The sequence below is a fragment of the Mastomys coucha genome, unplaced genomic scaffold (assembly GCF_008632895.1).
Source record: "Mastomys coucha isolate ucsf_1 unplaced genomic scaffold, UCSF_Mcou_1 pScaffold20, whole genome shotgun sequence".
NCBI classification, from domain to species: Eukaryota; Metazoa; Chordata; class Mammalia; order Rodentia; family Muridae; genus Mastomys; species Mastomys coucha.
The window spans coordinates 77139196-77165100 of record NW_022196903.1 but is presented as its reverse complement, the minus strand read 5'-3'; the positions used below and the strand labels follow the sequence as shown (position 1 = coordinate 77165100).

Here is a 25905-nt window from a genome sequence, read left to right as displayed (position 1 = left end):
CTGGCTGTCCTGAAACTCACTCTGTAGACCAGAGTGGCCTCAAACTCAGAAATCCGCCTTCCTCTGCCTCCCAAGTGCTGGGATTAAGGCATGTGCCACCACTGCCTGGTGTTCTACATATCCTTTTCACTACAGAGAAGAGGCATTGAATCACAACTGAAGCGGGGACCTCCTGACTGGAATGAGAGCAGCAGCTACAAAGACAACAACTAATTCTTAAAGGTATCTGAGGTAACTCAGAGAAATCAGGAATCTGCTGTTGGATTCCTGGAGCACCTCTGGGAGGCTTACCAGAAGTTTATTCCATTGATCTGGATTCATGGATCCCAGACAACCAGAAGACTGTTGATATTGCTTTTGTCACCCAGTTAGCCCAGACATACACAGGAAGTTACAGAAATTAGAAGGGTTTGAGAAGCTGAATTGGTTACAGTTGTTAGAAATAGCTCAGGAGATTTTAACAATAGAGATCTATGATACTCAAGTCAAGATCAGTTGGCCACTGAACCCTAATGCGGGGTCTGTCCATTCAAACGAGAATATAGGTTGGCTCACAGAGCCCTGGGGTAGAGAGAAAAAGACATCTTTCAGGTGCAGGGCAGTGTGTACAGGTTTTCCTGGCTCCAACAGGCAGAGTTAAGTGTAGCTGTTTGAAACAGTTGCCTAAGAATTGCCCTATTCTGTTTGATGAAGCCCTTTGACCAAGCCCCCTTAAATACTGACAAGGACACCCAAATGTCATCCTCTTTCAGTATGTGGATGATTTCCTCATCACTGAGTGTACCCTGAAATAATACCAATGAGATACTAAGGAGTGGCTTAATATGCCTTAGCAGCTGGTCTAGCATATGTCTGACAGGGCCCAATTATGCTCCAGTGAGGTAACTTATCTGGGGTATTGCTTAAAAAGAAGCAGCAGGTCTCTGTTCTCAAGTAGGATCCAAGCTATCTTGAATATTCCTGAGTCATGGGATCAAAGGTGGGTGAGAGAAATCTTGGGTACAGTTGGATACTGCAGGTTTGGATACCAACTTTGCAGACATAACAAAGCCATTATACCAGGATCTAGGAGAAAATGGCCTCCTAAGCTGGGAAAAAAAGAAAAAGAGGCATTGTAAAAACTCAAGGGAGCCTTGACATCAGCACTAGCACTCAGGCTGCCTGCCATTACTAAACCTTTCTGTCTGTACGTTGATGAATGACACAGGGTGGTCAAAGATATGTATGTGTTTTCTGGGTGGAAGGGCATCCTGAGACATGGGTGCTCAGGAACCGTACAGCTCTGGGGTGGGATAGTATCCCTATGGAAGGATATCCTGAGAAATGGGAGCCTAGGAACCACACAGCTCTGAGAGGGGGTCTCCTCAGCAGAGGTGTTGTGGCTTTCAAAGGAGGGTATTCCTAGCTGAGAGAGGAGCTCAGGGGTCTCAGCTCCACTCCTTCCCTGCTTGTCTTCACTGCTCGTTGGCTTCTTCCAATGAGAGAGTCACATCAGACAGCAGATTTCATAAAAGAGATTGGAGGGCCCAGGGTATGTGTATTAGTCAGGGTTCTCTAGAGTCACAGAATTTATGGGTAGTCTCTATATGGTAAAGGAATTTGTTGCTGACTTACAGTCTGTAGTCCAACTCCCAACAATGGTCAGCAGCAGCTGTGAATGGAAGTCCAAGGATCTAGCAGTTGCTTAGTCCCACAAGGCAAGCAGGCAGAAAGAGAGTCTTTCTTCTCCTAATGTCCTTATATAGGTCTCCAGCAAAAAGGTGTGGAGCCCAGATTAAAGGTATGTGCCACCACACCTTTAATCAAAGATGACCTTGAACTCAGAGATCTTCCTGTCTTAATCTTCTGGTATTCATAGCCACTACTCCTCAAGATCTCCATGCCAAAATCCAGATCAGAAACTTGTATCTTTCAGCCTCCAGATTAGGATCACAGGTGAGCCTTCTAATTCTGGACTGTAATTCATTCCAGATATAGTCAAGTTGACAACCAGGAATAGCCACTCCAATATGGAAGTACAAATCCAGAAAGAGCCTGCCTCTACTCCTGGGAATGGACAGCAGGAAATTGAACAAAGGGGTAGTGCTTATATAGGATTTCTTGTAGGGGGTGTGTGTGGAGCATTTCAGGGAAGATATTTCCAGAATGAGGATTGGTAGACTTTCAAATCCTGTGCTTGGGGAGCTTAGGGTTTGGTGGCTTTTTTCACCCCCTTTTATCCGGCCTTGGGCCCATCTCCATGAGTTGGGATGGGAAGATCTTACCTCAGGCAGCTTTGCCTGAGGTGCTAACACTGCTGTGCTACATGGGGAGGCTGGAGAGGGGTGCTGCCGCTGTGGACGGGTCCTGTGGTGGTACCTCACTATGGCTGAGGCATGAAAGAAGTTGCTGCCATCATGGACAGCTCCTGGCTGTAGGTTGAGGCAGGAAATGGCACTGTCTTGACAGGCACCATTTTGACAGCTCCTGCATCATGCCTCTCAGGGACTACAAACTTTGACTCAAACTTTGGAGCCCTGAAAAGGCTTGTGGCCTGTTTATCTAAATGCCCAGGCCATGCTTTGGCAGGTTACCATCTGTGTCCCTACTACTGCTGTCACAGCAGTGGTATTGGTATTTAGCTATTGCTAAAGGAAACTGATAAACTGACCATGGGACAGGAACTGGCTGTCTCCACTCCTCACTCTATGACAATGCTCCTTCAGAGAGCATCTGAGCCCTGGATGTGAAACACATGCCTCATTCTTTAACAAGCACCAAGGATCAGATTCTCACCTGCAGTGTTGAGCTCAGCCTCCTTCCTTCCTGACCCTGAAGAGCTGCCAGCTCATGACTATGCCCAGGTCATTGACCACCTGCAATATGGTTGACTGGACCTTGGAGACCAGGCTCTCAGGAAGGAAAATCTGACCCTATTTACCAAGGGAAGGAACTATGTACAAGAATGTTCAGGTATGCAGGAGAGGGTGTGGCAACTCTTCCTGAGGTAATTTGGGCTTATTCTCTGTCACAAGGAACATCATCCTAAAATCCAGAGCTTATAGCCTTGACCCAGGCACTCAGATGAGAAAATAACTGTCAATGTCTATAGTGACAACCAGTAAGCCTTGGCCACTGCACACACCATGATGCTTTGTACTAGGAGTGGGTCTTGTTGCTCTCTTTGGAAAGGAGATGAAAAACAAAGAGGAGGTCTTTGCTCTCCTAACATGGATTTGGCTGAAGAACACTAAAAAGGAGACTGATGGTTTGAGTAAGAATGGCTCTCAAAAGCTCACATATATGCTTAGGGAGTAACATTAGAAGGTGTGGCCTTGTTGAAGTAGATGTAGCTTAGTTGGCGCAGGTGTGGCCTCCTTGGAAGAAGTGTGTCACTGGGGTGGGGATGTAGGGTTTCAGATGCTCAAGCCAGGCCTAGTGTCTCCTTCTGCTGCCTGAGGATCCAAATGTAGAACTCTCAGCTCCTTCTCCAGCTCCATGTCTGCTTAGGTGCTACCATGACCCCACCATGAGGATAAAGTACTAAATCTCTGAAACTGTAAGCAAGCCCCAATTAAATGTTTTGTTTTTGTTTTTGTTTTTGTTTTATAAGAATTGCCTGTTCACAGCAACAGAACACCGACTAAGGCAGAGACTCAGTTGAAGCCTGAGGCAGATTTCTCTATGGTTCATACAGGAGAAATCCCTGGTCTTGATTCTGTGTTATAGCCAGTGCACCGATCTGTCTACATGTCAATCTATGTCTGTTTTCGTCTTGTCATCTGGATGATTGTCATTCTGTGTTTTATATTAAAAAGAAAAATGGTTAACTAAGCTGATAGTTGTTTTTTCCTAGAGAAATCTGTGCAGTTGTGATTATTGGGTTCAGCAAATGACAAAGTGCTTTTTCTCTTAAAATTATAGCTAGAAATTTTCCACTGGGTTTTGAGGAATTTGCCTGAATCTTGGCAGATGGACTCCAGCTGGAGTTTAGCAACTGCTTGGCACCATCTAGCGGCTGCAGTTTAAGTTGCAGGCCATTTACCAGGAGGTAGATGTAATGTTTTTGGTATTGATTTTAAATAGAACAGATGGTTTAAAATTGGATTTTGCTTTCCAAAAGTTATGGTTATGGCTTAATATTACAAAAGAAATTTCCAAGATATGGTTAAAATTGACAGTATTCCATTGGCTGCAGTTTGCAGTTTGGTCTCAAGCTTAAGATTCTTTTTTTTTTTTTTTTTTTAAAGATTTTATTTTATTTATTTTATGTGTACGAGTACACTGTAGCTGTCCAGATGGCCGTGAGATGTCATGTGTGTGGCTGTTCTCTGGCCCTGCTCACTCCTGTGTAATTCACTGTAGCTGTCTTCAGATGCACCAGAAGAGGGTGTCCGATCTCATTCCAGGTGGTTGTGAGCCACCATGTGGTTGCTGGGATCCGAACTCAGGACCTTCAGAAGAGCAGTCAGTGCTCTTACCCGCTGAGCCATCTCACCAGCCCCCAAGCTTAACATTCTTAACTCACCTATCTATATTTTGTAATTAAGATGATTGCTAGGGTAATAATAGTTAAAGACAACTGTGGCCAGTGTGGGCCTGCTGCCCCCTTTAAAAAACAAGCTTTATTAGATAAAGTAGTAGAAGCAAAATTCAACCCCCCAAGATTGGAAAGGAGATCTCAGTGAAAATTTACCAAACAGGCTCTTGATAAATTATTTCAAGGAGTTTGTACTACTAAAAACAGCTAGTAGACCCTAAAAACAGTTCAGAGACCCTCAAGCAGAGGTTCCTTTTGTTACAAGCAATGCTTTTACAGCACCAAGGCTATAAGGGATGTTTTAAGTATAAATCATCTCAGGAAAGACCATCCAAAAATTAAAGGCATAGGTGGACAACAAAATTGATCTGTCCTAACTGCAGGAGGTGTAATCTCGAGGCCAAGGCTCAGGCAGTATACTCAAAGTGACAGAAGTATTTACATTTGAGATAATGCAAAGCACAGAGAGGCCTCAGTGAGGCTTGTGTGACCTTTCTTTGGTTTTGCAGACCCTGCCTAGTGAAACCTCAACTCCCCTTGCCTCTGGGGAATTATTTTAAGACAGAACAGCATTGTCACAGATCTGTCCAGGTGTTGTTCAAAGTAACTTTCAACTTAAAATTTATAAAAGGTCAATGAAGCTGTGAAATTTATAGAGGCATTATAATCTGGCCTGCCTACTTCATATAAAGTTATTGTGTATTTAAAAGATTGTTTTTTCCCTCTATATCCTGGTAATTTTAAAGATTTGCTTCTAGTGAGTTTGTAATCATTAGAAAATTTTGTCTTTAAAAATGTCTAATAGCCTTACAGCATGTATAATTTTTTTGTCTCTGTTTCAGTACAAGAGGCTAGGACTTTGAATTTTTCAGTGTACATTGAAATTTTACTATCTTTGCTCTTATACCACAAGCTTTAAAAACGAGTATTAGTTGTTCTAGAAAAAGTTTCAGAGGCAATATCTTTTTCAACATTTGGGCCTCAGTTATATCAAGAAAGTTATATCAAGAAAGAAAAGATGAGTTCCTTATTTCAAGTGACTAAGGCCTTACCTTAAGCTCACCACAGGATTTTGGCCTTGAGAGACAAAGAACTTTTTGCAGAAAGTAAAGAAAGCTTCTATAAACAATTACTATCAATTGTAATCAATTGCAATAAAATATTTGGGTTTTTTAATATGCCCACAGCAACTCCTTGGCAAAAGAGATCATTACTATAGATTCATCTTGTCTCATAAAGTAAAGTTTTAACATCCTATTATGAAGTTGTTGTGATATTAATAAGGAATTATATGATAAAATTCATGAAAGTATTTTGCAAATAATGTCTTAAAAACCTGATGAGACATCTATTTCTTGCTTCAAATAGCAATTAAATTGGTTATTGCAAAATATTGATATTTGGCCTAGTAAAATTTTTTACATAGTAAAAATTTTAAGCAAAAATGATAATTATTATCTGAAAGACAAATTGTTAAGATTTCCTTAAATGCATGCTTTTATATTTCCTATAAATTTATGTATGCATCTCATAATAATATATATATCTACAGCCCTTTTATGGGAGAAAATTATATGTAAGTCCATGTTTAGTCTCATGATTTTCCCCCTACTTCAGCACAAATAATTGAACTATGTGCTGTTGTCACTATTTATCAGGTGCTAAAATTAAGCCTTAATTTGTATATTGATATATGTGTATATGTATATATCAGAGCTTATAATTGCTTATGATAATTTGGCATTTTTAAAGAATAATTCTGATTTAAAAATTAAAAGTAAAATATATACATGTGACTATTAATACCTTTTCAGGCTTTCAAGTTACAATTACCTTGATGTGAAAGGCAACAAAAACTGTAAATGGTTATTATCTGCATTATATTTCTATACTTAATGTTCCTAATCAGATTAAAACAGATTATGGAACTGGCTATTACAGTCAAACATTTAAAATGTTTTGTCAACAATTTAATGTTACCCACATTACTGAGATAATGTATAATTCTCAGAGACAATGAATTACTCAAAGTGTACTTCACACTTTCAAATTTAATTTTTAATAAATAAAGGAGGGGGAAATCATACCCTCCAAAGTCACCTCCAAAGCACATCGCGCTTTTGTCTTGTTTGTCTTACATTATTTCGAGACAGATGCTGGGGGTCAGTCTGCCACGGATCACCACTGTCATCCACGGTCTTATGCCATGGTGAAATGGTGAGTTCTTATGCCATGGTGAAATGGTGAGAGCCACTTACTAACATGTGAAATGGTCCAGACCCCATCTTAATTTAGGGAAGAAGCTCCGTTTGTGTCTTCTCCTAAAGGGAGCACTATGGCTGTCTGAAAGATTAGTTTGTCAGGTGCATGCAGGTCCAGTCTTTTTAGTAAGCATATTTTCATCTAAAATTATGGCTTAATTTTTTTTTTTTTTTTTTTTTTGCCAGCAAAATAGCCTCCAGTATTTTCCTGAGAGTTAACAGTTCCTTTGTGATTCTCAGAGTGGTTTCCCCCTACACCTGGAGGCCAGACCTTGAGTATGAGCATTTCTAATTTGCAACTGAATTGAGTGCCTGAGATATCCTCAAAGATAATGTTAAGCTTCTTGCTTTTAAACTTTTGACTTTTTATCTCAAGCAGATTTGTTACAGACAGGCAAGCTCAACTTCAGAAAGGCTCAGACATGCAGGTACCACTCCAAGCTGGACTTCAGAGAGGCTCTATGTGGCAGTTATTCATCGTGATAAAGAAAAAGCATTAAATGCATATTGTGGCTTTGGTCCGTATGGGAAAAAGGTGTGCTATGAGGGCCTGCAGCCAAAAATGTATCACTGGATCTTATGGCTCTCATCAACCTAAGACAGAATCATATGCTAAGAGGCCATGTTTATTTATAATAAACACTAAAGGCCCTGTTTGTGCAAATAAACACAAACTAGCTGCATGTGATATCTGAGTCAGGTAAGAGAGAGGCCAGTAGATATAGACCTAAGACAGACAGGGCCACCAGTCACCATAATTCCCAGGTAGGACTATGGCACATAAATATATCTTATGCCCCAGTCCAGCTAATTTTTAATAAATAAATAAGGAGGAATTGTAACCTCCCTCAGCCAAAAGCTGGCTGAATTGAACCTTACCTTGCCTGCTAGGAGCCACCGCCTGCTGAGTTCCTGAGTACCTTTGCCTGGTGAGTTTCTGCTAGCAACTAGATGCTAATTTGGCCACAAGATCCTGGCTTACTGGGGGAAGGGTTTTCCCTGCCTACTTAATTTGCAGATTCAAAAAACACATTGGACTCTGATCAGAACTTTTGACTTGGTCCCGTTATTCCTTTCGCTGTCTGTCCTCTATCTTCCCAGGCCCCTTTCCTCTCTTCCAGAGACCCAGTTTGTGTGTAGCTGCTGGCGGCTACAACCTTTGATTGAGACAAGTCCCAATGTGTGGATTTGGTATGGATCTGCTGCCTACCCAACAGAACCTTGGAACCTAACAACCCAATGTCAAGGTAGTGTGATCCATAGCTTTGATCCACCATTCCCATCTATAGGTGAAGAGGACTGGCCAAAAAAGGGTGAAAAATGGAGGGTAATGTGAGCTCCCCTGTACCTTGTACCTTAGACTCAGCTTACACTGACATTGGGAATCTTGACACGTTTCTGTTATGCTTGGCCAGCTAAAAATGTTTGAGATTGGAAACTGTCCAGGGATCCATGCACCTTTTACCCAAAGTGAACATAGTCTCTGGAATGCCACTCCCCCACCTATATTTAGAGTGAATTTGGTTGACCACAATATTAGGACCAATCGTTTCCATGGTGTACTTTAAAGGAAGTGGGGTGATTTCTAGAATGTGCTGAGAATGCTCTAAATAAAACTCTTTTCCACATCTATGCAGCTGATGGGCCAGCTCATTGTGATCAGCAGAAAGGAGATCTCCCTTGGTCTGCCCAGACTGTAAGACTGAGTATCTGAGAAGGACTTCTGGACTCACACATATTTCTTGAGTGGGAACACCGTCTTGGGGTGTGCCTATGGGAACTGTAACCCCTTTATTCTAAGAGTTATAGCCTGGAATGAGTTGAGCACACAGCCCTTGCTTAAAGGCAGGACCTGCGGTTTCTGGCTTGCTGAAAAGAGAGAGAGATTTGAGTATGCTGTGGAGTCTGTTATATGAAAGATGTCACCTGACAAAGCTCACCCTATGGGCCCAGATAAAAGATGGCTGCCTTAACTATGTCTCCCTCCCTGTCTTCCACTCTCAGAACACTCCACTTATGGTAATAAATCAATCCATAGTCTCAATCAAGGGGGCTATTGTAACAAACTCAACATAAGCTCTAATCCGTAAAGGACATAGATAATAATCATGAGATATTCATGCCATTTCACCATGGCATAAGAACTGGAAATGTGTAGATGCCAGTGGTGATCTGCGGCAGACTGACCCCTCTGCAAAAATTTAAGACAAACAAGACAAATTTGAAAGTGCAAAGTGCACATTGAGTAATTCATTGCCTCTGAGAATTATAAATTATCTCCTGATGATGTTTTTGAGCTTTAGACCTTAAAGTTACTAAATAATGGGATAAACTATACTTTCCCCAGCCCTGGAAATGATTGCTTATAACTTTAACTTTTTCAAATTCTATTTTTAATGATGATTCTTAAATGTTTTAACCTCTTGGTTAGCCCACTACCCACTAGAGGTAGTGGAAGAGAAAAGATACGGGGAGGTGGACCTGTTTAGAAAGGTTCTTTGGAGCAACTCCCATCTGCATTGCCTGGAAATCAGCAGTTCAGGTCACAGGTTACCAGGCAGTGGTAGCTTGATCCACTTGCAAACACTTCATGGACACACCAACAGTCTACTTCAGTAGAGTCAGGTTAGCAACAACGGTAACACAACCTAGCAGAGACAGCCAGGCTTCAGCCTTGGCTCAAGTCAGCAGGAGGGGCCTACAGGAACAGCAGTTCTTGGCTGTGCCTCTCTAAGGGAACATACTCTCTCTAGTATCTGCTTCAGGGAAACATGCCTTCCCGAGTCTGCCTTAGTCCTTCACCTGTGTCTACTCCAGGAAAACACTCCTTCACGTGTTTGCCCCAGCAAAACACCATCCAACACAAGTGATTCTCCAAAGAACCCTTAATTTTCCACTTCAATTGCTGGCTTTGTCTAGACCCCAAAGCTCATTTTTATTTGGAGGTAGAAGTCAATCTCTCTATCACCCCAATTTCAACCCTACCAAGAAATTCAAACTGAACCAGAAGAAACTAAGCTTACCCTAGGAGACCTGCAAGGAACAAGTACTTGTTCAAGCACTTCAACTTAGAATTACTTAGCTTCCCTTTATGGCCAGTCCTATCCTGTAGTACTCCCACGTACACCAGTGCATTTGAACATAGTAGGCTATATCTTCTGGCTCCTTTAGGGACATGATGGGCCTGTACATTTGGTCTTGCTAAACTTCTAGAATTAGGACCATAGGAAGGAAATCTCTGTATTCCAGTCCATATCCTTTCCCAAGGAGGTGTGTGTACTGGAGAGGAGGATAGGAAATACTTGCCTGCATATGGAGGACACTCCCACTATGAAGTCCAGGGTGTAGTTAGGATAAAATCAGTTTCAGCTATAGTTATAGCTCTCCTAGTGACAACAGGGATAGCAGGTGTGGCTGCTCTCGGAATATCAGTGTTGACTATTCAGGATCTAAGCGTTGATCAAGATATACAACACCCCAAGGATTCCATAGGACAGTTTGAAAAGCAAGTGGGTTCTCTGGGAGAAATGGTCTTATAAAACTGTCGAGGACTAGATTTGTTATTCCTAAAGGAATGAGTCCTTGTGCTGCCCTGGGTAAAAAAAAATATTGTTTTTATATAACTCAGGGAGATGAGTTTCCTGCAACCCTGACTCCTTGATCCCCACAGCTAGACACATATACTGTGCCATGAGCACCTGCTTGCTACAATATGACTAACCACTAAATGTTGGCTTCTGTAACTAACTTTCTTCTGCAGACACTCAAGGACTTCCTGTGGTTTTGCCATTAATAGCCCTTCTTTCACCTGCTTCTGGGTGTCTTGTCTCTGATTTGTGTTAGAGACTGAGGCTCTACTAGCAGTTTTAATAAACTTGGGTAGTTATAATCTGAGTTGAGTCTGGTGTCTTTTTCTGGTGGTCTCAAACTCCATAACATTAATTTTATGGGTTTCCCTTCTGTGCTAATCTTTCAGCAGGCTAAACTCACTCAGGGTGGGGTGTCACTTTCCTTGTGTACTATCATATACCTCCCAGGCCTTGCTGATGGCTGAGCTCCTAGATGTCATGCCGTGAGGCTCTGCAGATGTGTCCTTCTCCCCTAGACCATGAGTGTATGTGACTGGTATGCCTCTGCTGGACTTCACTGTGTCATGTGTGGTTTGCAGAGTGAACACATCACACACCAGGGTGAAGGAGGCCAACAAGGTTCTGTAGTTGCTCCTGGTGAGGAGAGATGAGTTGGGGAATCAGAAAAATTCTCTGGAAAAAGAAAGTGAACCAGAAAGTACAGGGGGATGGAGGAGGCAACCAAAAGGGGGCACCCATGCTGGATGGTCTTAAATTAGAGCAAGGCAGGGGGCATCATAGAGACCCAAAACTAGAACCTCACAGCCTTGATCTCTCACAGCCCTGAGCCCTTACAACATCAGAGGGAAGGGGATCTATTTTCCAAGAATTCTAAACAACAACAACAAAAAAGTCCTGGGCTGGGTCACATGCTGGTCCCTGAAGCTATGAGGAAGTAAGGGCAAGGGATGCTATGGGTCAAGCCTGTTCTCACTCCTGGTGGTGCCAGGTCTTGATCCAGCTTTGGTCATGCAAGTTCCACTGATGGTGAGGGAAGGATGTTGCCAAGGCAAACCTTAAGCACGCAGCCTGAAGCTGGGAGCCATGTCAACCTGCATAGGCACCTGTGGGTGTCTTTCCTGGGTCTTTGTCCTTCATCAACTGTTGAGCAAGCCACCATTGGCCAACTTGCTGTTTCTGATGTGTTGAGTATTGGCATTGTTGATGTTCCAAGTTGTGCATCTACAGTTGCTGAATTCACCCACCTCTAAGACCTCTAGGTCTCTATGGTGGAATACTCGCTTACTATGCCCAAGTCCTAGATTCAATCTCCAGCACTGCTAACAAACAGATATCCAGACATTCAAACAAATGAATAAACTAGAATAACTATTAGGGATCTTTAAGAACAAGCCCTCTGGGAGCATGCACAGGGAACAGAAAACATATGTGGATGATGCTCCTCATGCTAAAGTGCAAAAGGCTCCTCCTTCACTTTTCTTTATCTGAGAGTAAAGAAGCGTCTTAGCAAGGAAGACAGCATCCAGGGTTCCTTACCTGCAGATGGTTTCCTGGGAGGAGCACAATCACTGGGACCTTGGACTGAGGGGGAGAGAACAGGGAAGGCGAGCAAACAGATGGCACCTGGTAGCCACAGCCTGTGGCATGATGCCAGTCTCCTGCCCAGACTCCACATTGCTGCTGAGCAGGGGATCCCCAAAGTTCTGCTTTTCAGGTCCCTCCAGCTTCTCAGGATGTCGGGAGAAATAGTTCCTGAGTTGGGTCCAGCTTGACCTTTCTTGTGTGTGAGGAAATAGAAACCAAGACCAGCCCTTTTCTCTCTGTGTGATGCCTGGGAAGGCATTGCCTATGACTTCCAACCTCTGAGAGAGAGGGACTTGGCAGACCAGGCTGGGATTCAGGCAGGACCTAGAAGGGGTGCCTTTTCCTACACAGAAGGCCAGCATCAATAGACAGGAGATCAAAGGTCAACAGCTAGTAGCTTTTGGGCTGTCCTGTGTCCTCTGCTCTTCCTTGCATACTTACACACACACACACACACACACACACAGAGAGTTGAATGAAGGCCATCTATTCCCTCTCTATCCATCAGATCCACCTCCACAGGCCACTTTTCTACTGAGTGAACACCATTAAACACCACTAAACAGACTCCTCCTTGCCCAACAGGACCTCTGCTGCCCCTGTCAGAGAGGCTTCTCAGACACTGGACTTGCAGGGTTCTCAGTCAGTGCCCCTGGGCCTGTAGGAGGGTGGCTCCAAGATCTGGGGGAAAGAAATAGGAATGAGATACAGGAATGAAGTCTGAAAACAAGAAGCATCACCTGTTCTGCGTGGGATGAGGCATCTGCAAGTTTGTAATTGACAACTGAGAGTGGCTGTCTTGGGGGCTGGTCCCTATCAACTGGGCTGTAAGCTCCCTGACACAGGGTCAGGGAATGGAGTCAGAATACAGCAGGCTCCTCTGACTTTGGAGGAGTGTCTTGTCTAGCAAGTGACAATAATAGCTCTACTCCTGGTTCCCCCCAGGGGTGGGGACACCACCTTGCAGAATGCCATATACTGTCCTCTGGAAACTTTACTTCGCTTCTCATCCTATGTCCAATGAGCAACTAGAAGCCCCCCAAACAGTATTTGTTTTCATTTCTTGCTTTGTGTTTTTGAGACAAGGTTTCACTCAGTAGCCCAGGTTAGCCTCAACCTCACTATGTAGTCCAGGTAGGTTTCAAGATTGGTGATCCTATCTCAGTCTCCTGAATGCTTGAATTACATGTGTTATAGTGTGTCTTAGATACTTTTCTATTGCTGGGATAAGACACCATGGCCAAGGCAGCTTGTAAAGGAAAACATTTTAATTGGGGCTCGCAGTTGCAGATGGCACCATGGCCACCATGGTGAGGAGCATAGCACCAGGTAGGCAGGCAGACAGGCAGGCATGGTGCTGGAGCAGTACTGAGAGCTTAGATCTTGATCCACAAGCATAAGGCCAGGAGAGAAAGCTAACTAGGAATGGTATGGGCTCTTGGGACCTTGAAGACCACTGCCAGTGACACACCTACTTCCTTCCCAGACAGTTTTATCAACTGGAAACTAAACATTCGACTATATGAGTCTATGGGGGCCATTCTCATTCAAACCACACAGTGCCAGGTCCAAAGCAGGGTTTGTTCTCCTGGAAGAAGGTTACAGGTCTCATCCAGAAGCAGTACTTTGGACCCAGTCTTCTCTATTTCTTTTAGATTAGTTCTGAGAACCTGGAGATATCACCTGCATGGATATAACTGCCAATGAAGAAGTCTTTGTGGGAGGTTCTCAACCTGTGGGTCATGACTCCTATGATAAATCTCTAGTTTCAAAAATATCTACATTATGATCCAAAACAGTAGAAAAATTACAGTTATGAAGAAGCAACAATAGTTTTATGGTTGGGGGCACCACCACCTGAGGAACTGTGTTAAAGGGCCGCAGCATTAGGAAGGTTGAGAGCCAGTGGCTCGGATGAACATCCTGGCTTGTATTCCCTGACTGCTCTTCTGACACCAAGCTGGAGTCCCCTGACATCCTTCCTTTCCAACAGCAGCTGTGCCCCCATCAACTGATTGTTCTGATGCTAACTCCCCAAGAGAGCAGAGACCTCACAATCTGAGAGCTCAGAGAGTCTCTTACAAGATTGTCCCCACTTCAGAAATCTGCGACTAGTCGGTTGCCAAGCAACCCATTCTTCTGCCTGTTTTATAGCCTACGCCATGACCTTCAGCTTTGATGGTTCCCTAGAACAAGCCATCGAGTTATGTAAACACTGGGTAGACTATTAGAGTTTGTTGGAGGGGATAGCCTGAGCCAACGGAAAGATATGAAACAAGGTTTAGCAGCTCCTGAGCACCAAACTTTCTTTTTCTGTGTCTGTTGTATGGTCACAGCCATGTACCCCTATACCTTGATTAAGGACTGCCTGGGATGGAAGCCAGGGCCTTATGTGTGTCAGACAAGCGATTTACCAACCAAGCCACAGCCTGAACCCTACCTTGCTTAGGATTCTTGTGAAGTCCTTCTCTCAGGGATGCCTGAGAGTAGGAGAGGAGGACAGAGGCTTCTGATCACATGTGGTCATTTTGGAACTGGTGGCCATCCTGGAGAGAACCTCAGTCACCTCACCAAATGAACTCAGGTGTGCTCAGAGGAACTCATTTCCGTAACCAAGGATTCCCATCCCTCTGGAGGTAGGCTTGCAGGAACTTTGACCTAGGATCCAGCCAGTGATCATATCTAAAGCATGTCAGGTCCTTTCCTGTGACATGTCTGTAAGGTTCTGAGGTTCAGGGTGGGCGGACTCCCAGTCTTTGCCTCTCCCTACAAACCTTCCCACCTCATGCACTGTTTTCGTTTGCTTGGATTTTGATATGGGGGTCTCATTATATGGCTCTGGCTGACCTAGAAGTCACTATGTAGACCAGCTTGGCCTCAAACTCATAGAGATCAACTTGCCTCTGCCTTCCAAGTCCTGGGATTAAAGGTGTGTGCTACCTCAAGCCTGATAGAAATCAGAGGCCAGTGCTGGGCATCTTCCCTTATTTCTTCCCACCTTTATTGAAAAAGAATTTCTCTTCAGACCCAGAACTAATTGATTCAGTGAGGCAGCCTGGCCACTCCTGCCTCCACTTCCCGACACCGTGACTACAGGCACATGCTGCTATGCCTAGTTTTTTTTTTTTTTTTTTTTTTTTTTTTTTTTTTATGTGGGTGCTGAGAAGCCAAAGTCTGCTCTTCATACTTAGGCAGCAAGCACTTCACTGACTGAGCCATCTCCTCAGCCCCACAAGAATATTCCCTCTGTACAGTTGGTGGTCCCCTTCCTCGGTGCAGATCTCAGACCCTGCTGAGGGGGATTGGGTGATATGTGGCTCTGAGGCAGAGACTGGCATGGAGCCAGGGGCAGAGGGGAAGAAGATGGTAGGGCTCTTGGCCTCTGGAACTCCAAGAGGAGGGGCCAATGGTAACATTGGGTTTCTGCAGAGTCAGAGGGAGGAGGCAGGCCTGAGAAGTGGGCATGGCCTCAGAAGAACATAAATTGGGCTCCCACTGTGTTTTAAGCTCCCACTATTATGGGCTCACAGGACAGACTTTAGAAACCAGTGGCAAGAACAGTACAGGAGGATGGAGAAGGCAGAGCTGAACAAAGATATGGCTAGATTCTGCACAACCAACCAGTGTGTCTCCCTACAGCCCCAAGGTAAGGATATTTAGGGTTTCTGCCTACACCTTACCCTCTGTGTCCATCTTTGCCAGTCCAGAGATTTGTATCATCCCTGCCTTGGTTCTGCAATAAATCGATGGGTCAGAATACATGGGTCAACAGAGGACCAGAACTCTGAGCACTCCAGGCTCTATATGAAACCTCCAAGAACCCCTCCACTGGGTACAGTAACCCGATGTCAGGAAAATGTGTACTTGGAGTTCAGATGGGCCTGGTTTTGAACCCCAGCTTTGCATACTGCCTAGCCCTTCTACTCTCTGGAGCTGTTGCTCTCTGAGATTGTGAGTGGGTGCATCCCTGGCTATTAACCAATATCCCAGGAGACCCAGGACACACATGGCAACATTTCAAGCTCTGTGGAAGGCTCCAGTAATAAAACCATCCACCCCAGGGACACTAATGCTTGATTTGGTCAGGCTTGTTAACAAGATGGGGGCCTGGAGGACTGGGGCCCTACTGTGCGCCTCCTTTCTATCTGCCTCCCTCCTTCGCTTTCTTCTTTTCTGTGATCACACCCACAGCAATGCTCTCTGGGGTGGGTTTCATGGCTAGGACACCACCGTAGCCTCTGTGGGTTGTGAGCCCCTGATCTTTGGCTGCTGCATGTCCAGAGAGATGGCTTCCTTGCCCTGCCTGTAGCTCCCTGTGAGAAGCATGGTGGTTGTTCTCATCTCTAATGGAAAAGCCAGGGCACTGTGTCAAGACTTACAGTCCTGGCCCTCCCTGCATTCTCACCCTGAGTCTTGGCTTCTCCCCATGCAGGACTGGGGCCTCAGTCAGCTGCTCCCATGGCTCCCAGGACACTGCGGCACATCCAGGCCATTATGGCATTAATGGTGGTGACTATGTTCTTCTCTCTCCTTGCTCTTTTTGTGGCGGGTAAGTTCTCAGGTGACTTTAGCCACCACTTACTCTCCTATGCAAAGGTCCCAAGGGACCCAGATGGCAGTCTTCTGGGCACTTCTGTTCTCTGAAGTAACATTTTACCAGTCAGCGAAGCCCAGACCTGGAGTCAACAGAGCCCACTGTGCTGTGAGATGGCTCTCAAGAATGGAGGCTTTCTGGGGAACCTGGGGGGAGGGGGCCCTTGATGCTCCTCTCTTTCTAGAACCCCACTTGTGTGTGGGCAGCCTATCATGTCAGGGCTACAGATCGGGCTGACCTGGAAATGGCATTCTCAGCTTCACAGCCTTGGAGACATGAGCGGTATGGTCCTTCCTTCAAAGAACCGCGTCTAGGACACAACGACTCTGGACATGCCAGTGAGTAGTTGCAGTGAGGACATACCTCAAGGAGCTGGGTGTGGGGGCACAGACCCTGGTTTTAGCTTCTATTCCCACACCTAGCTTCAGTTCCCACCTTCCTCCTAAAAAAAATTGTAAGTTTACTTGTTTGATACAGGATCTCATGCAATCCAGGTTGGTTTCAAGCTAAAAAGCCAAGAATCACCTTAAACATCCTCCTGCCTCTGTCTCTCTAATTTAGAATTACAGGTGTGTGGCACTATGCCCAGGTTTGTGGTGCAGAGGATCGAACCCACAATCTCATGCAAACTAAGCAAGTGTTCTATCAAATGAGCTATATCTCCAAACCCAAAATTGTCTCATTTAAAGACCGTTATTACCAGTTGATGTAAGTATTGGACACATATTTAAATTGCACAATCTGGTAAATCCCTATGGAGTATGTTCCTGAAACCTTCTCTACAGTAAGGTGAGGAGCCAATTCGCCATCCCCTCCCCAGGATCTGCTTGCGGCCCTTGGTGATCCCTCACATTCCCTCCTGACTTCAACCTCCTTGTCATGGTAAAGAGCAGTTTCCCTATAGAGGTTCATACGAAAAGGGATAAAAAAAAAAATCATGTTCTCTTTCAGTCTTTTTTTAGCCAGGTGATCTGAGAAAAATATTCTTGGTAGTGTTGGGAATTGAACACAGGCCAGAGCTTCAGTTTTCCCTGCTTGTGTGTGTGTGTGTGTGTGTGTGTGTGTGTGTGTGTGTGTGTGTGTGCTCGAATGCTTGTTTTTAGGCCTGCATTCTTGGGTGGTCCATATTCAGTCTGTGTAGCTTCAGGGACCAGTTGGCTGTCCTAGGATCACTCAAAACTAATGCAACAGATAAATTATAGAGGCAACTGAAGGAAGAGTTTATCTTGGCTTACAGTTTGAAGGCACAGTTCATCATGGCGGGAAGTCGTGGAAGCAGGAACTTGAGATAGTTGATCACATTGTGTTAACAGTCAGGAAGCAGAGAGCTATGACACCAGTGTTCACCAGCCCCCCCCCCTCTCTCTCTGTGTGTGTGTGTGTGTGTGTGTGTGTGTGTGTGTGTGTAAGTAAGCTTTTCCTCCTTTTCATTCAGTCTAGAACCCCTTAGGATGGTGAAGCCCACATTCAGGATGGGTCTTTTCTGCTCAGTTAAACCTCTCTGGAAATTATCTTATAGATCTACCCAGAGGTCTTCTGGATAATTCTAGGTCCTTCCAAGTTGACAGTATTGACTACCATACCCAGGAACATTAAGGAATGTTCTGATTTGCCACCTGAGCTTCCCCACATAACAGGCCTCTGTGGAACCTTCTGTTTCCTCTCTTCAGATCATTCCCAGTCTGTCAGGGAGAGAGACATGCAAGAGGCTATCCAGAGGGACCATGAGGAGAGTTCTAGCAGCTGTCACAAGGAGATACAGATACTGAAGTACCAAATGGACAATGTCAGTTCTCAGGTGCAGTTGCTTGGGAGCCATCTGGAGGATGCCAGTGCTGACATCCAGCAGACAAAAGATGTGCTGAAGGGCTCCGGAGCCTTGGCTTTGGAGACCCAGGCACTGAGAAACTCCTTGGAGGTAGCCAGTGCTGATATCCATAGTCTGAGAGAAGATTTGGAAAAGGCAAATGCTATGACTTCCCAGACCCAAGGTCTCTTAAAGAGCAGTACAGAAAACACCAGTGCTGAGCTCCACGTGCTGGGCAGAGGCTTGGAGGAAGCCCAGTCTGAGATCCAGGCATTGAGGGGAAGTCTGCAGAGTTTAAATGGCCTCAGCTCCCAGACCCAGGGCTTTCTCCAGCACAGCATGGACAACATTAATGCTGAGATCCAGGCTGTGAGAGATGGTATGGAAAGGGCTGGTGGTGAGATGAACTCACTAAAGAAAGATCTGGAAACACTCACTGCTCAGACTCAAAAAGCCAACGGCCACCTGGAGCAGACAGATGCCCAGATCCAGGGCTTAAAAGCTGAGCTGAAAAGCACCAGTTCCTTGAACTCCCAGGTTCAGGTGGTCAGTGGCCAATTGAAAGATGCCAGCAGAGAGTTACAGACTCTGAGAAGGGACCTGAGTGATGTCTCAGCTTTGAAGTCCAACGTCCAGACACTACAGAACAGTCTTCAGAGGGCCAAGGCAGAGATGCAAAGTGTGAAAGCAGATCTGCAGGCAACCAAAGCTCTTGCTGCCAAGATTCAGGGGGAGCAGAATCGCCTGGGGGCCCTGCAGGAAGCTGTGGCTGCACAGAAGCAGGAGCAGAAGACTCAGAGTAAGTATAGGTGTGTGTGTGGGGGGGGGGGTTGTGCATGCGTGCGCACGTGCGCGTGCGTACGAGTGCTCAGGGGAGTTGTGATGACCTCTGACCCTTTAGCCTCTTTGCTTACCTAATCATCTGGGGAGGAGGATGGTGCTGGAGATGGGATCCCATTTAGAGATAAGGCACCCTGAGTAGCCTGGGGTAGCTTGTAAGCCAGCCAGTATCATAACAACCACACACAAGAAAGATGTGAGGCCCGCCAGCTGTGGAGCAGGGCTCTGCATCTGACCTGCTGCTTTCAGAAGCCTGGAGACTTTGGACACGCTCCTGCTTGAGCTTTGTTACTCAGCTGGCTGTAATCTCTACATTCGGGAGGCAGAGGCAGGAGGAGCACTGTGAGTTCCTGGTCAACCTGGGCTGGACTGCTTAGTAAGTTTGAGAAGAGCAACCTGGACTATCCAGCTAGACTCTGTCTTAAAAACAAACAAAGCTAGAGAGATGGCCCCGCAGTTGGGAACACTAGTTGCACTTCCAGTGTTCAGTTCCCACCACTCATATGGTGGCCATCTGCAACTTCAGCTCCAGGAGATCCAAGGCCACTAAGCATTTATTTGGTGAACAGAAAGTTATGCCAACAAAATACCCAAAGACATAAAATTGGAAAAAAAAGGAAAAAAAAAAAAAAAAAAAAAAAAAAGAAACGCAACAAACAAAACTGAATGATTTAAAAAAAAAAATGTGATTGACAATCATGGTGGCCCATCTCTGTTTCCAGCAGTCAGAAGGTAGAAGCAGGAGGATCAGGAGTTCAAGGCCAACCTCAGCTACAGGGATGAGTTTGAGGATGGCCTGGAATACATAAGATCCTACATCCAAAATGAGAATAACAGGATTGTTTCACAACCAGATCGAACAGGTTGACACATGAGAAGACTTCAAACTTCAGCAGGACCCACACATACAGCTGAGGCTTACTGAGCCATTATTATCAGGGCATAGAGACTGAAAAAAACATGTCTCCACCATCCCAGCCTGGTGGGTTATGAGGTCAGGCTTGCAGAAATGACACACAGATGAGAGAAAAGGATGAGAGGGGAGACCCATGGACTGGGGGCTGGGATGAAGAAAGAATGGGGAGGAGGGCCCTTCTAGCGTGTGCAGCACAGAAAGATCAGATGAGAAGATCTTGGGCTGACTCCTCCGTTAGCTGCATGGCAGGCACAGAGGGCAGGAGAACAGGTCATAGGCATGGGAACAGGAATCTGGGGTTCTGGGACCTCCCAGCAGATGAGTACTCTGTGGGGAAGAGGGCAACTTTCTCATGTGTGGGCTGTGTTCAGTGTTCTGAGCCCAGAACAGTGGCTTTCCAGCCACTTCATAGGTACCTTCAGTGTTGACTTCTTCTTACACAGTACCAGGATGAATGAACATATACTCTGCAAAAGTGCTCTGACCTGTTCTCCATAAAAAGCTACTTACAACCTAGTAATGTTAGAGAGGGCCCCTTGAGAACCATGTGCCAGAGGCCAGGGGCTGCCTCGGAGACACACAGTGAACAGGGAAAGGCTCTGAGCTTGCCACTCCTCGTCCAAAAGCTGGGAACTGCTGGAGAGTGGCAATGAGTCTCCCTAGAAGGCTTGGCTTCCCAGTCTCCATTGGAGAGAAGGAATAGAAAAGAGCGATCTCACTTGCTGGATCTGGAATGCTTTATGGAGATTCAAGGCTGTGTTGCATACAGGCTATGCAACTAGGATAGAGGCCTGAGCTTGTAGGCTCTTGGATGTTGGTTCTGGGATGTGAGCACAGACTTGGTCATGAGATGTTGGTCCCAGTTGCAGCAATGGGGTGGTGGCATTTGCATGCATATGGCAAGGTGCACCGTGAGGAGAAGGATGTGGGTGGAGAAGGGAAGCCAAGCTTCATGGTTTTAGAAGTGTGCCTGAAAAAGAGAGCATATGAGATATTGATCATGTGGTAAGTATGGAGAGGCAGAGATGAGAAGACAGCCACAGAGTTGCAGCATATTGCTATGTTCCCTTCAAATTCATTGCTAATGTTTTGGTGAACTCTCTTGAGCTGGGCTTTCTAGATTCTGATAGACCTGGTTTGAGAGTGAGAGAAAGAACCAGAGAAGCAGCAAATAGAGAGGTAAAGAGAGAAAGAAGAGAGAGGGTGAGGGAGAAATGGGTAGAGAGGGAGGGAAGCAGAGAACAAGGGAGAAAGAGAGCATGAAAGAGTGAGACAGAGAGAGAGAGGGAGAGGGAGAAATAGAGAAAGAAAGAGTGAGACAGAGAGAGAGAGGAGGAGAGAGAGGGAAAGAGAACACTTTAGTGGAGTAGGTAGCTTGTGAATGAGGTTAGGTGTGGTGGAGGCTGGTCCCCTGGAACAGAAGCAGAGGGTGCTGCCTCCTAGGTGGAATGGGAGGCTGCTCAGAAGGTGAAAGAGGCTGAAGGAACTGGAGAACTGGAGGGGAGTGACTTCTGGAGTAGCTGCTGCAGAGTTGACAAGTAGGATTATGTGGGCAGGACCTGCTCTGCCATCTGTGTGCTAGGAGTGACATGGGCAGCTGGAAGACTTCCCTGCTTTACTCCTCTGCTCACTCCGCCCTGTTGTCCTCACATTCTCTTTGGCTTTCTGTTGCAGCATCAGCAACTACTGCTTCCACACTTTGGGATATACTATGGAGAGGTCCTCCCTCAAAAAACCATAAAAGTTCAGCTCTGGAACTGAGACCTTTTGGCCTGGATGCAGCCTGGCCTTAGAACTTTAGGAAAACCTTCTAGATGCTGCTAGTAACAGCCATGCTTTGAGCTTTCCTTCTCCCCCTCTTGTTCAGTGTGTGTAGTGTATAGAGGCTAGATTGTCTTCCTCAGTCTCTCTCTACTTGATCTGTCTATCATCTAGCTATTATCTATCTATCTATCTATCTATCTATCTATCTATCTATCTATCTATCTATCTATCTTCTATCATCTATCTATACTATGTACCTACCTATTATCTATCTATCTATCTATCTATCTATCTATCTATCTATCTATCTGTCTATCTTCTATTATCTATCTATACTATGTACCTACCTATTATCTCTCTGTCTGTCTGTCTATCTATCTATCTATCTATCTATCTATCTATCTACCTATCTTTGAGATAGATATACCTCAAGCTGTCTTTAAACTTGGTATCTAACCAGGGATGACCTTGAGCTCCTTATCCTCCTGCTTCCACCTCCAAGCTCTGGGACTACAGAAGTGCCCTACTATGTGTGGTTCATGCAGTACTGTAACCAGAACTTAATGCTTTCTGCACTATAGCCAAGCACTCTACCCACTGAGCTACATCCACATTATTTTTGGAGACGATGTTTCTCATTCTGGTCCATTAAGCAGACTGGTCAATGGATTTAAGAGATCTTCTGTCTCCATCACACAACACTGAGATTATAAGCACAGCATGCAGCACACTGGGCTTTTATGTGGGTACTGGGAGCTGAACTAGGTAGACCTTCAGGCTTATGCAGCAGGGACTTTAGGGTCTCTGTCCTACAGAACTGCTTCCTGCTGCAGTTTTGAGGGAACCCCATGAATATCACACAGATGTGCTCCAGTAAGACTTCCTGAGAGGAGGTTGCTGGGGTGCAGTTTGTCCATCCTTGTTTCAACCTCAGACAGTGACAGAATCATTCGCAGGCTTGGCAGAACCATGGTGTATGTTAAAGGGCATATGGGGGCTGAGCAGAGAAGAAATGCTCATCTTAGCCAGTTTCCTCATGCTGCTGGCATGCTCAGGTGGGGACCACGTGCTGAGAATCCCTACTTCACACACTCACTATCTTTCTCTAAGACCTCAGTTCTTGTGTTGTCACTGATGTTTCCACCTGATTTAAAAGTAACTTCTTCCTGAGTGGGCCAAGTTGCTCAGTAGGTGAAATGCTTGTCCCCAAGCTTGACAACCTGAATTTGATCCCTAGAACCTGTATGGTCAGAAGAGAGAACTGACTCCTTCCTGCAAGTTGTCCTCTGACCTCCACATGCATGCGGTGGCACACGCATGTAACACCCTTCTAGTAAATAAATTTAAACATACACAGGGTGCCTTCACCCTGTTCCATTTTCTCCAGCTTGAGCATTCTTCTAGAGGACATGAGTGTGTATTGGAGTCTGCGGATGGAGATGAAGTCAGGAAGTGAAAGAGGTTACAAGTTGCAGGACTGGAAGCAGACAGAGATGGCTGGTGACAGTCATGAGAGGGGGAGTGTTGAATGCCAGAAAGCAGGCATCTGCAGAGAGTGCCGATGGGTGACAAAGTTGAGAGTCCCCAGGAGTGACTGGGACACCTAGGTACCCTGGAATGCTGCCTCTAAAATGGGGCCATGTGACCGGGGTGTGAGGTCCCAGCCCTGCTCCCACAACACTGAGCGATGAGAATTGACAGGGCTTGTGATTTTCCAAGGTCAGACCCGGTAGAGTGGAGGCTGGCTTTGGGACAGCAATATCTGCTCCTGATTCTTTCTCCCTGACTTTTGTTCTAGGTCAGGTTCTCCAGCTGATCATGCAGGATTGGAAGTACTTCAATGGAAAGTTTTACTACTTTTCTCGTGACAAGAAATCGTGGCATGAGGCTGAGAAGTTCTGTAGGTCTCAGGGAGCACACTTGGCTTCAGTGACCTCTCAGGAGGAGCAGGTCAGAGGCCTGGGACTGAGAGTGGGGTATGGTTAGAGGCAAAAAAACTTTAAGCTTTTGTCCACCTAATGGGTAGCGGAGTCCCTCCTGTCCCCATCAGGCAAGGAACAAATATTTTCTGAGTTCCCAAGAGCACGCTTTACTGAGGTGGAAGTGTGGCCAGCTACTGCCACCTGCTCAGGGAAGGAGGAAGACCTCCAGGCCCCAGCAGATGTCAGCAGGAAGGGAAGGGAAAGACACCTGTGACACTCTTCAATGTAGGGGGTGTTTTTCTCACACTCTCCCTCAGCCCCTGCCAGCCTTCCCCTTCTGGGCATCAGTCTGGATTGAAACATCCAGTGGCTGTGGAGGGCTGGTGAAGAGGAGACCCTGGCCCTCTGGGAGCTAGACTCACTCCTAAGCATCTAGGACTCTCCAAGGAAATACTGTCCACCAGGCTAACAGAGGACTATGCTAAGTTTGGTTTGGCTTAACCTGCAAAATTGTCCATTCTTTGTGGCTCTCCCAGGATTTGTACAGTGCTGCTAAGAATAAACTAGAATGAGGATTTCTGTCCCAGCAGAGTCACACCCCTTTTCAAATGTGAGGGTCATTGAAGACAAGTCAATATGGGGGAAGATGGAGGTTCCCCAGAGGGACCTACCTGCCGCTCTAGAGATTAGATAAGCCATGGAAGGTTCTGGAAGCTCCTGCACTGAGATGGGCTCTCTGATTAGGGGTCAGGGAAGGGATGATTCAAAGAGTCAGCTTTTCACAGCCCTGCCTCCTTTGCATAGGCATTCCTGGTACGGACCACGAGTGCTGAGTTCTATTGGATTGGGCTCACTGACCAGGGCACAGAGGGCAACTGGCACTGGGTGGATAGTACACCATTCAACTATGTTCAGAGCAAAGGGTGAGTCTAACTTCTGTCTAGCTCTGTCCAGGCACTGTCTGCCTTGGGCCGGTTTTACTGTTCTTTGTGTATGGTCCTCTCTAGTGAGTGTTAGTAGTGTGTGTGTATGTGTGTGTGTGTGTGTGTGTGTGTGTGTGTATGGTGTATACATGTATTTATACATATATGTGATGAGTATGATATGCATGATGTGTGATGTGTAATGTTTATGGCATGTGATATGACATGTAGTATGTTGACCTCTGAGACCAGTAGAATAGCATCTAGAAAGGACAGGCCCTGGGGCTAGCAGGCCAGTTGCCTTCCTGGTTTTCTGACTTCACCTATTCATTTGTTTCCTCCAAGTGTTGAATTCTATGGAGGATTCCCCTTCAGACCCTGGATCGTCTGTAACAGAGGGAGGGCAGCCCCAGCAGGGCCACTCTGGAGACTCCTCTAGTTCCGGTCCTGTCCCCCTCCTGAGGTCTCTTTATGCATGAGGAAGGAAGGCTCCTTTGTCTAGCAGAGTAAAACCATGTTTTTCTAGGTTTTGGGGGAAAAGTCAGCCTGACAACTGGAGACACAGGAATGGAGAGTATGAAGACTGTGTCCATATGCAGCAGCAGTGGAACGACATGGCCTGCAGTTCCGCCTACCCCTGGGTGTGCAAGAAGTCCACAGAGTGGCCTGCGGCCAGAGTGGGCCAGAACTGAGTCTGTCCTCCCTGAGACTCCTACAGCCTTGATCTCACTTCAGGGCTTCTGTGTCCCTGTTGTTCCGCCATTTAAAACATGCTCGCCTCCTCCTTAAAGAAAAGCCCTGCATGCCGGACTCCACTCAACACCCCGACATGTTTGCCCAGATAAGCCCTTAATAAACACTCATTGAATGGACAGAAACTTGGCTCTTGATGGTCCCTGCGGCTGCCCTCACACCCACCTCTCCCCGGACTGGCCCCTCCTTCCCTTGGGTCTTTCCGTCCCCACAGGTCCACTTTCCAGTGACAGTGCGGGCAGCAGCTGGGGTGTCATAGGAACTGCAGGGCCTTCCGAAGTCACCCCAGGGGCTCCATGCTTTTCTTCATGTGTGCATTTGGGGTCCTGTTTCTCTCCCTTGTCCTGTGGGCTGGTAGGATCTCTACTCCACCCTGCCATTCTCTCACTAGTATTTGTAGGGATCTACTCTCTGCTCACCTTAGGATGAGAA

The 25905-nt window shown here is 45.8% G+C and overlaps 2 protein-coding genes across 4 annotated transcripts in view; both read left to right on the top strand.

Annotated features, from left to right (window-relative positions):
* Cd207 (CD207 molecule) overlaps positions 1–9262 on the top strand; it is a 20290-nt gene extending 11028 nt beyond the window's left edge. The window contains exons 6-9 of one of the 3 annotated variants that reach the window (XM_031380895.1): positions 6673–6736; positions 7672–7709; positions 7882–8027; positions 8418–9262. In XM_031380895.1, coding sequence (XP_031236755.1) covers positions 6673–6736; positions 7672–7709; positions 7882–8027; positions 8418–8494 — 325 coding nt within the window. In that variant the 3' untranslated portion in view covers positions 8495–9262. Of the gene's footprint in view, positions 1–6672; positions 6737–7159; positions 7209–7671; positions 7717–7881; positions 8028–8417 lie in introns of those variants that run through there. The other 2 variants (XR_004121744.1, XM_031380897.1) reach the window with 2 other exon arrangements.
* Positions 9263–15524: 6262 nt separating this feature from the next.
* Clec4f (C-type lectin domain family 4 member F) lies at positions 15525–25592 on the top strand. Its single transcript, XM_031384033.1, has 6 exons — positions 15525–15600; positions 16387–16503; positions 18219–19154; positions 23674–23825; positions 24602–24720; positions 25247–25592. Exons 1-6 carry the CDS (start codon positions 15525–15527, stop codon positions 25410–25412), a joined length of 1566 nt encoding a protein of 521 aa, XP_031239893.1. The 3' UTR covers positions 25413–25592.
* Positions 25593–25905: the final 313 nt, after the last annotated feature.

Coding starts and splice junctions, on each gene's coding strand:
- Clec4f (XM_031384033.1), top strand. CDS start 15,525: ATGGAGAAGGCAGAGCTGAACAAAGATATGGCTAGATTCTGCACAACC. Junction 15,601..16,386: donor TGTCTCCCTACAGCCCCAAG/GTAAGGATATTT, acceptor CTCCCCATGCAG/GACTGGGGCCTCAGTCAGCT. Junction 24,721..25,246: donor AACTATGTTCAGAGCAAAGG/GTGAGTCTAACT, acceptor ATGTTTTTCTAG/GTTTTGGGGGAAAAGTCAGC.